We start from the raw sequence: 12,138 nt of genomic DNA, 5'->3' as shown, positions 1-12,138 counted from the left end.
GATTCGCCGGAGAACACTAGCGGCGCTGGAATAATACGAGATGCGGAAAATTTTTTTTAAAGTTGATTCAGAACCTGTGCTCTGATACCATGTTGAGAATAAGATTGTATATTGAATCACACTAAATCATGTACAGAAGAGATCTATATATATATAGGCTAATAAGACAAACAATAAATATACATAAGTACATAACCCATGTGGGACTACATTACATATAATCTAACAATTATATATGACATCATCCACTAAATTAAACAAATTAATAATCCTATAAAATATTTGTTTTTAATTTATTAGGTGGGGATTGACCTTCAACCTATCATATATAAGGCTTTTGTTCCATGAGAAGAGGTATTTTGATTGGACTTTCGCTTGCCTTGACTGAGAAAATAATTGGAGTTTTTTTTTTTTTTTTTGGTAAAAATAAAAACGGGAGAGATTGCAAAAATATAATAAAAAGTTAGTTATTCTTTTTTACTGGATGTAACTTTTATTGTTCATTTTTGTGAAAAGTAAAATATTATGTAATTTTTTTTATTAGAAGTAATCTAAATTATTTTAATTGAATGGACAGGATGAAAGCGAATTAGGGAATAGACAGAAATTGAGAGGGACATCCACCAATATTCCGTTGTAGCACGAAAACGAATACAGACAAATCACATTTTCATTCTTTTTCTTTGTTGATTGCCGCTTTACCTGACTCTTACCGATTGATCCACGTGGCGTAAATATAGAGCATCATTTAAAATTCTTTATGAGCATTGATTGTTAATTTTTGGATCAAAATCCCCTCCAATTGGACCGGCTTCGGTGGTCCAACTTTCATCCAACAGTCTACATCACGCTATGTGTCTTACTCAATTTTAAATAATAAAATATTAATTAATTTTTTTTTAAAAAATAAAAATAAATTAATAAAAACTATGGGGTGACTGGACCACCTCATTTTTGCCATAGGGGGTGGCCGGCCACTCCACCTGAGCCATGGGGTGGCTTCAGTCACCCCCAAATGGCAGGTTGGGACACGTGGCGTAGTGTGGGCTGTTGGATGAAAGTTGGATGGCCATGATGAATAATTGAAGAATCTCCAATTTTCCCTCCAATGGGTGGGGATCCGGATCCCTAATTTTTACACTTAGTTATTATATTTATTTTTATATTGATTGATATGACGTATTGTAAGTGATTTTTTATGTAAGCATTATCATTCGGCTCTCAAAATTTATTATCTATTTTAGATAAAAAAATAAATTCATCATTTTAGCTACTTACTTTTTTTAAAAGTAATTTACATCCAACTCAACAAATTAAGAATTTTTTTTTTCTCTAGCATCCATATACTTTGAAATTTATATTTTTTTAACGATCATATTTTTAAAATCTTATATTTTCTCCGAACGGTCATATTACTAAGATTATGGATTACTTGAAGGCTTCTATACTAAATTAAATATTAATAAAAGATAAGAAACTTAAGTCCATTAACTATTACGAAGAAGTCCAAAAATTTCAGAGTAGATTTTTGTTTGCCAAGAACAAACAGCACATTGCATCACATGCATCTTGAATGGTAAACAAGAGGACACACACAACATTGGCATTAATGTAAATATAAACGAAAAAAAGACACAAATTTGGGTTTTTCAAAAATCCATGAAATTTGTTCTCAAACATGTCAACGTTTGTTTGGCACAATTTTTTAGTTAATAAAAGTATTTTTAAGCTCTCTAACTCAATCTCAAACAGGTCCTTAGAGTCTGTTTGAAATTATGTAAGGAATAGTAAAAAGTACGTTTAATAACTAGAAAGCTTAACTCTAAGAGTATGTTTGTGATTGTGTTTGATAAATAGAGTTTTTAAGTCAAAATACGTTTTTTTGGTATTTGTCAAAAGTTCGTTTTTGACCATTTTTGGTCTTTTTTTTACCAAAAGGGTTTTTTTTTTTTTTTTTTTTAAACAAACTTTTGAGTGTTAAGCGCATTTTTAAGTTCTTCAAACGCATACACAAATAAGCCATAAAAATGGACAAAACACACTTATAAAAAAAGTTTAAAATTAAAACTTTTTCTAAAAAGTTATTTTTTTACTCTAAAAGCTTTACTTTCCAACACAATTCTAAACATGTTCTTAATACACACAACATTAACCAATATAAAATGTGTTTTATAAATAGACACGAAGAGTAACGTCACTCAATTAGGATAAATTTTGAATGTCTTATATGGTTATTTAATTATAGGGGAAAAAAAAAAGAGAATATATAAGAGCATCTAATGAAATTGACACACCTAAACAGCTATTGTATTTACTCCACGTCTCCACCTGTATTATTTTATTTTATTCAACTTATTCTTCTGGGGAAGGCCGTAGCTTCAATATCTCTCGCAAAGCCCAACTCAAATAGCATCAGTGAGTAAATAGTTGACTGTTACTCTCTCTTTCCCCACCACCGCAATTGAATGACCAATAAATCCTGTCCATTAAATTCTCTGTTTTATAAGTTACCTCTCTATTTCTTTTTTTCTTTTTCTTTTTTTGTTTAATTTTTCTTCAAATTTTCCCTTTATTAGTAGTTTTCAGACCCAAAAAGGGGTTGAGATTCATCCAACATGGTTTCACAAACAAAACCAGGTAGTCTCTCAAAAAAAAAACAAAACCAGGTCAGCCCTCTTACTAGCTGGTTTCCTCACATTCAATCATGTTCCAACACTTCTCTGACTATGTTTTGATCATTAGCTTGTTTTGTAAGATACTTGTTTCCGTAATTTAATGCACAAAAGAATCTAAGAACTTGTCAATATCTGAAGCTGTCATCTAGTTCAAACCAGCTGGTGCTTTGCAAGATTTGTGAACAGTATTTACCTGTTCCTCTTATTTGCCATCGAAATCCTTTCAGAACCCCTAAAGGGTACTCAGATTTGTCTCTGTTGGAGCTCGCATGATCCAAAAGGTGCCAACTTTTCTCTTCCTTATTCAGTTTATTTCATGGGGTTTTGATTTCTACAGTGTTTGTGAGTTCTTGTATTGCTCTTCCTGTGTAAGAAACTCAAATTTCATTTCCAACCTAGCTAAAGAAAACCCATCTCTTTGTTCCTCAATAAATCTCCAGTCTTTATGATGATGGGTCATAGAAAACCTGAATTGTTAATCTGGGTTTTATCAATCTTGTGCTTGGCATGCTTCTCTGCAGGATTTAATCCTGTAGACAATTACCTTATAGACTGTGGATCATCCACAAATACTTCAGTTGGAAACCGTGTATTCATTGCCGATAACTTGGCTTCCAATTTGCTTTCAACCCCTCAAGATGTTCTTGCCAGTACCACTTTGAAATCAATCACTTCCTCCAAAGATTCACTGCTGTATCAGACAGCAAGAGTCTTTACTGGATCCTCAAAATACACCTTTTCGATCCGCCAGAGTGGGAGACACTGGATCCGCCTCTATTTCTATCCATTTGTATATAATAGTTACGATATGAGTGCGGCAAAGTTTGGTGTTTCGGCTCAGAACTATGTCCTTCTGAGCGATTTCAGTGTGAAAAACGCTTCTGTTAAAGAATTCTCCTTAAATGTGACATCAAACAGCCTTGTAATCACCTTCACCCCTTCCGGCAATTCAATGGCGTTCTTGAATGCCATTGAAGTGGTTTCAGTCCCCGATGGGCTCATTACCGATGATGCCAACAGCGTTACTCCATCAGCAAACATCCCAGACTTGTTGCCTCTGGCACTTGAGACGGTTTGGAGGGTGAACATGGGTGGGCCAACAGTCACAGTTGATAATGATACACTTTGGCGAACTTGGATCCCCGATAAAAATTTTTTATTAACTGAATTTGCCGCAAATTACTCAAATCTTCCAGCTGTGAAATACGTTAAGGGTGCGGCAACAGAAGATGCAGCTCCAAAAACGGTCTATGGTACTGCCAGAGTGCTGAACTCATCATTTGATCCTAGTGGTAATTCCAATGTTACCTGGGAGTTCAATGTGGATCCAGGATTTCAATACCTTGTTCGGTTTCACTTTTGTGATATAGTGAGTAACGCTCTTAACCAACTCTACCTCAATGTTTACATTGACTCCTGGATTGTTGCTAGGGATCTTGATCCGAGTACTTATTCGTTTAACACTTTGGGTACTGCATTTTATATGGATGTTGTTACGGTGTCAACTGTTAGCAATAAGCTTCGTGTAAGTGTTGGCCCGTCTACTTTGGCTGTCTACCCCATTGCTATCCTAAATGGGCTGGAGATCATGAAAATGAACAATTCTCTGGGCAGCCTGAGTTCAGCAGACACTGTGAATATTTCCTCAGGTTCGAGTTCAAAGAAAAATGTTGGTGTGATAGTGGGTGGAAGCATTGGGGCCTTTGTTGCTGTGATGTTGGCTGGAACTCTCTGTTTGTTGTGCAGAAAAAGAAGAAGACTGGCACTTCAACGACATTCAAAGACATGGATTCCATTATCTACCAATGGAGGAAATTCGCTATCCATGGGAAGTAAATACTCCAATGGAACAACTATTAGTGCCATTTCTAACTTTGGCTATCGCATTCCTTTTGCAGCAGTTCAAGAGGCTTCAAACAACTTTGATGAGAGTTGGGTTATTGGGATTGGTGGTTTCGGGAAAGTGTACAAGGGAGTTTTAAGTGATGGTACGAAAGTGGCAGTTAAGAGGGGGAATCCTCGGTCCCAACAGGGACTTGCAGAGTTTCAAACTGAGATTGAGATGCTATCCCAGTTCCGCCATCGCCATCTTGTTTCATTGATTGGGTACTGTGACGAAAAGAATGAGATGATCTTGGTTTATGAATATATGGAAAATGGGACCCTCAAGAGTCATCTCTACGGCTCTTCTCTTCCCAGCATGAGTTGGAAGCAGAGGCTCGAAATATGTATTGGATCAGCCAGAGGACTCCATTACCTTCACACAGGATACGCAAAAGCAGTTATCCATCGCGATGTAAAGTCTGCTAATATCTTACTTGATGAGAATCTCATGGCCAAAGTTGCTGATTTTGGGCTCTCGAAGACGGGGCCTGAAATTGATCAGACCCATGTGAGTACAGCTGTGAAAGGAAGTTTTGGATATCTTGATCCTGAATATTTCAGAAGGCAACAACTGACGGAAAAGTCAGATGTATATTCATTTGGTGTGGTTTTGTTTGAAGTTCTCTGTGCGAGACCTGTTATAGATCCAACCCTTCCAAGGGAAATGGTGAACTTGGCTGAATGGGCCATGAAATGGCAGAAGAGAGGGCAGTTGGATCAAATCATAGATTCTACTCTTGTGGGAAAAATTAGACCAGATTCTCTTAGGAAGTTTGGAGAGACTGCTGAGAAATGCTTGGCTGACTATGGTGTTGACAGGCCCTCTATGGGAGATGTCCTATGGAATCTTGAATATGCTCTTCAAATTGAAGAGGCAGTTATTGATGGTGATCCTGAAGAAAACAGTACGATAATGATTGGTGAACTCTCTCCTCAAGTGAACAATTTGGGTGACAGCAACACTAGTGTTACCACTTTGCCGTTTGAAGCGTCCAGCGTGAACGATCTTTCAGGTGTTTCCATGAGCAGGGTGTTCTCACAGCTGGTGAAGTCTGAGGGCAGGTGACTGACTGGAGATTGAACACTATCTATGGTTTCAGCTACTTTCTGATAAAAACTTCTGTGCTTTTTTCTTCTGAGCAACCGCTCTTCACCATGTTGCAGTAGAAACATTGTCTAGATTCTGTTATTCATAAAACGAGACCTATAATTGCTGAAATATGTTTGATTTTTTCAGGTAAAATGATGTGAGCATCTCCTTGTAGAATATGTGTCTTGTTTGATTGGTAGCTGGAAAATCCAAAGAGGAACTCTGCTCCATTCTATGGTGCTTAAAATCTTTGTGGAGTTCTGTAATCAAACTGAGTGGAGCATCGTGCGTTCTATTTTGTACAGAAAGGCTGGTGGTTCAAGGATGTTCCATCTTAAAGTTGCCATGTACTGTACGTGTTTTTGTGCCTTTTAGATTCAGAATTGAAAATGGTGATGACTACATTGACTATTACTTCTGCTAGTGTTTTTTTTTTTTTTTTTTGTGAGTGATTCTAATGTGATCCTTACTGCTTTGAAGTTTATTTTAAATCTCACTTCCATATTACACTTACTCTTTATGCTTTTTTGTTCTTATATTTGTAATTTTGTAAACGGTTGGTCGTGTCTTGGATGATAATGAGATACAGATTACATTAATTAATACTTCTGCTAGTGTTTTTTTCCATCCCTCCCCAAATGGAAATAAGATCTTTCTATTTCAAGTGAAATGGAGAAGAACAATTTTATGATTAGGATTTAATGTTGTTGTATCTAACGGTGTAGATGATGTTACACGTTATTCAAAAAAATTTATATAATGCGACATCATTTACACTGTTAGATATAACAACATTAAATTTTGACCATGGAATGATTCATCTTCATTTCATTTGAAATAGAGAGGATCTTTGCGCCCCCCGCCCCCCAAATGTTTCGTTGGGTGGTCGTTGCCCTACCTCATAGGTCTCCTCTAACCGCCTCTTAGGCCTAATCCATCTAAAGATCATCAATTGAGTGGAGATATGAATACCAATTAGGGCTTCAAATCCAAATCTTGGCCATCTATTCCCACACCTAGTAGTATTCTCCTTCTTGAAACATTACTTCAGTGTATGGCCATCAGTAAAATATGATCTACTATCCAGAGCCTCAATTAGGCAGTACCAATCAACAGAGACGATTAGGAATTTTTGCGTGGAGGAGCCAAACTATGATGATAATGCACAACTTATGATAGACTCAAAGTATATATATGTATATATAGCGGCAGAGCTAGGAGCTTGATTCACAAGGGCCACATTCGGATTTAATTTGACATTGGCAAGAACTTCCAATCGTAGCCATTCACATGCTAAAAACAAATGAAACTAACAAATAACTTACAACAAGGACTAGAAAAATTAATCCAACATCCATTATATGAAATGGATTTGTAGGGATTATATGCAACTTGACTCCGAACATTGCGTCCCTTGCTCCAGCCTCCATGTGTTTAAGAAGAATATTAGCTGGGTTTTTTTTTTTTTTTTTTAATCTATTAAATTTTCCACAGTTCTTGAGGACCACGTTGGAATTTATGTTTAATAGAGAATATTTATAGAATTTAGTTTTAAAATTTTAGGAGCCAATGCTCGGGCACACAGGTTTGGAGAAGGCCACTGCTTCCAATTCAACCTGGACAAATACATTTTATTTTATTATTATTATTATTATTATTATTTTTCTATTGTAATATACAGAGGGGAAGGGAAAGAAAACATCAAAATAAAAAAGGTCAGGGCAACCCAACAATAAGCCCAATACAATCATATCATAAGAGAATGTACCGATCCTATAAATTTTTAGCATAAACACCAAGAAAATCGGTTGTCAGTTAAGACGGTTTGTGGAGCGAGAAGGGGTATGAACCTCAAAAAATCCCTCAACCCTTCTTGTAGTAGAGACGGTATAGCCATGAGGCATTGAAAGGGGCACGGACCTCATAAGGTCCTTCAAACCTGCTCGAACCTCCACAATGAAAACACAATAGCAACACACCGGAAGGAGATCCACAGTAGCAAGGGTGGCACGGATAGAAGTTGGATCAAACCCGTTCACGGGCAAAACCCGCCCGGTCTCTGGAATGACACCTCTAAAAAAAAAAAAAAAAAAAAAAAACCTGCAACAAGAGCTGCAAATCCCTATAACCCAAAAGAGAGAACCAACTATGGAGAGCCACTACAGGAGCACCGGGGAAGACGGTGTGCAGACTTGTGACCCAAAACGAAGCGGAGAAAGGAAGAAAATGGAAGGAAGAGGGAGCTCCTCCCTCCTCCGATAATTTTTTGTACAGAAACTTATGGGGAAAATGAAGGAAGAAAGACTAACTTTTTGGAGAAGAGAGAGAAGCTGTCTAGAAAGCGCTGTACTAGATAATACAATTCAAACTACACAAGATAATCATCTATGAAGAAGTCTATACAATTTGTAAAGTTAAACAACCGAATAAATATTGTCTTAGAAACAACAGTTAGGCGTAAGCCAGATGTAGAAAACTATAAAATTCAGATGCAGGGTGCTTTGTTCAGCGAATAATTTAACTTGGTTGGTTGAGGGTCATATGTTTCCTCTGGACACTCTTTGGCTCCACCACTCGATGGAGGTGGCTTCATGGTCGGTGGGCCCGTACAACTAGCCTTCAGCAGACAGGCCCGAAGGGTTCTCGATAATTGGGTAGTGGGTACACTAGCAATCAAAAAGAAATTGGAAGTTATCATTTCTTTATACAGAATTATATCTGGGTTACCTATCATCCCTCAAATATCTTGAATTTAGCTTCAGCAAATCTTATAGAGTTGAACAAGAAATCCTCAAAACCCTAATGCTAATAAAGAAGATGACAATGGTCTTGTTATCTTTATTATCATAAGAAATCATTAGTTGCATGCACTGCAATCAAATATAGAAAATAGAAACAAACCAATAAAATTTGCTTAATTTGAAACTTCCATGATGCACAAAATACAAATATGATTTTGATTTTGTAATGGGGTCCCGTATAATTCTTCCCCTTGGTGATTCTCTGGCCATGGCCATCCCTATTAAACATCTCTATCTATGCCTTTCAATCTCTCTCTCTCTCTCTCTCTCCTCAAAGAATAAAGATAATCGAGAAATGAAACTTCGTAAATACTCCATTGATCATATGTAAAGTGTAGAAAGTAACTCTCATTTATATAAAAGGAAACTGTAACAATGCATGTACAATTAAAAAGTTGATACATAAAAGAGCCTACAAAATATGCATTTTTATCTTATCTACCAAAACTGAACATTCTTTTGTAGTCACTGCTATACACCAATAGGCAGGGTTGGAGTGAGGCAGTTCAAAGAGCCTAAAAGAGAAATTTTTTCATCTGATTTCCCAATGAATTGCACTTGCACATCTTCTTCAACTTCTTCCGGCCAAGAACAACAAAGGGAGCCTAAAAGAGAAACTTTTTCATCTGATCTCCCAATGAATTGCACTTGCACATCTTCAACTTCTTTCGGCCAAGAACAAAAAGCCGAATCAACATTGTCATCGTCAGATACCAAGCTCCAATCAGCCGAAGGAGAAGAAGAAGAACAATCACTAATCTGATCAGAGTCGGTAGAAGCAGCATCAAGTAGTTCTTCATCATCCAGTTCGCGTACACCAGCGAGAAATGCATGATCCATAAGCATCTCAGCCGTGAATCTGCACATGGGTTTCCTCACAAGACATGCCTTCAAGAAACCCCTTGCTTCATCAGAGATGCCACACGGGATTTTAGGCAACTCACGCTGATCACCAATCAAACGCAAAAGATCCTCTGTTTTCAACTCCTCTGCCCTTTCCCAAGGGGATTTCGCAGTAAGCATCTCGCACACAACACATCCCAGAGCCCAAATATCAGAGGGAAGCTCCTGTACGCTCTCAATCACCGTTTCAGGTGCCAAATACAGCGGAGTGCCTCTCAAGCGATCGATCCTCCTCTGCTTACTCTGTGCCGACCTCTTTGCCAACCCGAAATCCCCGATCTTTGCCACACAATTACAAACAGTTGGCACAAGTAAAACATTCGCAGGCTTTAAATCGCAGTGCACATAACCGCAGTCATGAATGTGACAAAGCCCCTTGAGAATCGATTTGGTGTAGCGCTTAACATCAGATTCGGGCAACCCACAACCGTCGGATTTCTCGATCAAATCGGCTAGGGTTCCACCAGAAGCATACTCCAATAACAAATTGTAAACCATCTCACCGTCGTCTTGGGTCGTGATCTCTTCCCCAAAGCAGCCAATCACATAAGGACAGCCTTTGAGGTTGTCGAGAACCTCTTTCTCCTTCTGTAGTGAAGCCGAAACAGAGACCTCTGCGGATTTCACAGCCATGGCCGATGGTAAACAAGAGAAACTTGATCTGGATTTCTTCAAGGTCGCAAGAAACACGGACCCAAAACTTCCTTTCCCGATTATTGGCCCTCTCACCCAACTTCCTCCATGGCCGCACATACTATCTTCGGCCTTTCTCTTCATTTTTCCTATTTCTCGCTCTGCTTACAAAGAATACCCAAATGAGGAATTAGAAAGTAGAGTACCTTTAGGATTTCGAAACAGATTAGGCCTTCTCCTCTGCCTTTCTCTTGATTTCTCTCTGCCTTTTCCGACAAAGAACAGCAACAATTTTTTTTGATCGCAATATTTGCAGCGCAGGGTTTGTGAAAAGATTGTAGAGAAGAATGGGAAAGCATAGTGGTTTTAGGGTTTCAACGGTCGAGTTCTTATACTGAAACCCACTCTCCAAGTCACAGTTGGTATATATCTCTTTCATTTACGGATTTATGCCTCATTCACTAACTAACCTTATCCCTTAATAATATTAACCAAATTCAAAATTAAGGATAGAAATTTCTTCTAAACTTCTTTCAACCAATCTAATTAATTGCCATTACTATATCATATCATGTGCTTCTCACGTGGTCCTTTTAATATTTTTAACGGAGTCCTTGCTTATTTTTCCTTAAATACATAGACGAGTCCCAAAAGTATAACTAGAAAATGAGTTTTTGCGCTTTGTAGTTATATTTTTGGGACACGTGCATGTATTTGAGAAAAAAAATGAATTGCAGACGCTAGAAGGGAGTTGATGGAGGAGAGACTCCGTTAAAAATACTAGAAGTCCACGTGAGCAGCACATGATATAAGAACGCATGACAATTAATTAGATGGGTTGAAAGAAATTTTTTCTAAAAAAAATTTGTCCCAAAATTAAAGGTAGACACTAATACTAGGGGACCATTTTGTTATTTTTACCTTTTAAAATTATCATTAGATTAGAATTCAATAGTGATTCATATCAAATCTAACATTAGGTATTTTGGTAAATTTGACACCATTTCAGTATGATTTAATGAAAAAATCGACAGGATGGGTGAAATTTCAAAAAATCAAAAGTTTAATATGCTAAATTCAGAATTTTTGAACTTTAAAAAATAATTACAAAAATTTCAAAGAGTCAAAATATAGTTTCCCGTAATATTTTCAAATGGGCAACTATCTTGAAACAAAAAGACAAGACATATTCAGTCAAAGTTATGGGAACAAGATCCTCTCCAGTTTAAATGACCTGGAGAGTATCTGGTTAGTTATATTAGATGAGCATTTTTGTCTCGTTGATAAAATGGATAATTGTTTATATATATATATATATATATCTGTCTGCTGGGAGCTGCACATGAAGGGCTTAGATGGTAGGAATAACATGTGTTCCTTCAAGTCCGATTAAACCAAAACCTGACCCAGTTCCCATTAGGGCAGCGAGACTAATTAGTCTAATTTGGAGATTTTCATTGAATGATTTGAACCTATGCCTTAGTGCATGCCCAATCACTTTAAAAGATTCTTTGATAGCAGTGAACCATCACCACTTGACGGTATTTATACAAATTTGTTATTGACACTAGGAGTAGTTCTTTTTTTTTTTTTTGGGGGGGGGGGGGGGTTACAAAGTATTCACTAGAAGTGACAAATATATTTTCTTACTAATGCTATAAGCCTATACCCACTCATGGCCATTATTGATACTTTGATGAAAACACTATAGAAGGATTTGTTCCCATTAAGTCGGAAATCCACGAGGAAACAAAGCGAAGATGAGCAGAAAAATTGTGTTGTGTTTTCTAACCCATAGTCTATTTAACCATGTTAATTTTCATGAAGAGTTTGAACCCATTGAGGGTGTATTTGTTAAAGGGTTTTGGCCCCATACTGTAAGAAAATTTGATTGATGAAAAAAGTAAGGATAAATTTGTTTTATAGTGATTTTTTTTATTTAAATAATAATAAAAAATGATTGATGTAATGTAAAAAGTAAGAGAATATTAAAAAAATAAAAATAAAATAAAATAAATAGTGTTAAACCAAAATCATTTACCAAACAGGCCTAAATGATTGGGACACCTATGACTATGAAGAGCTACTCCTATTCTCTTCTAAACCTTGATAGAAGTTATATTCTTTTATGGAGATCATATAATAGAGTGTT

At 36.8% G+C, this 12,138-nt stretch overlaps 1 protein-coding gene and 1 pseudogene across 2 annotated transcripts; one reads left to right on the top strand and one right to left on the bottom strand.

Annotated features, from left to right (window-relative positions):
- Nucleotides 1–2,509: 2,509 nt before the first annotated feature.
- Nucleotides 2,510–6,226, top strand: HERK1 (hercules receptor kinase 1). Of its 2 annotated transcripts, XM_059574757.2 has the most exons (2): nucleotides 2,510–5,621; nucleotides 5,797–6,225. In XM_059574757.2, the coding sequence occupies exons 1-2, from the start codon at nucleotides 3,121–3,123 to the stop codon at nucleotides 5,798–5,800; spliced, it is 2,505 nt and encodes an 834-aa protein (XP_059430740.1). In that variant the 5' UTR covers nucleotides 2,510–3,120; the 3' UTR covers nucleotides 5,801–6,225. The 2 variants fall into 2 exon arrangements, with proteins under 2 accessions (XP_059430740.1, XP_088375065.1); XM_088518939.1 differs by having other exon boundaries at nucleotides 2,510–6,226.
- Nucleotides 6,227–8,787: 2,561 nt separating this feature from the next.
- LOC132164209 (mitogen-activated protein kinase kinase kinase 20 pseudogene) lies at nucleotides 8,788–10,391 on the bottom strand (annotated as a pseudogene).
- Between the last annotated feature and the right edge of the window lie 1,747 nt (nucleotides 10,392–12,138).

Source organism: Corylus avellana, chromosome 8, assembly GCF_965113065.1.
Source record: "Corylus avellana chromosome 8, dhCorAvel1.hap1.2, whole genome shotgun sequence".
In the NCBI taxonomy this organism is placed as follows: domain Eukaryota; kingdom Viridiplantae; phylum Streptophyta; class Magnoliopsida; order Fagales; family Betulaceae; genus Corylus; species Corylus avellana.
This window is presented reverse-complemented; position numbering and strand designations above follow the sequence as displayed.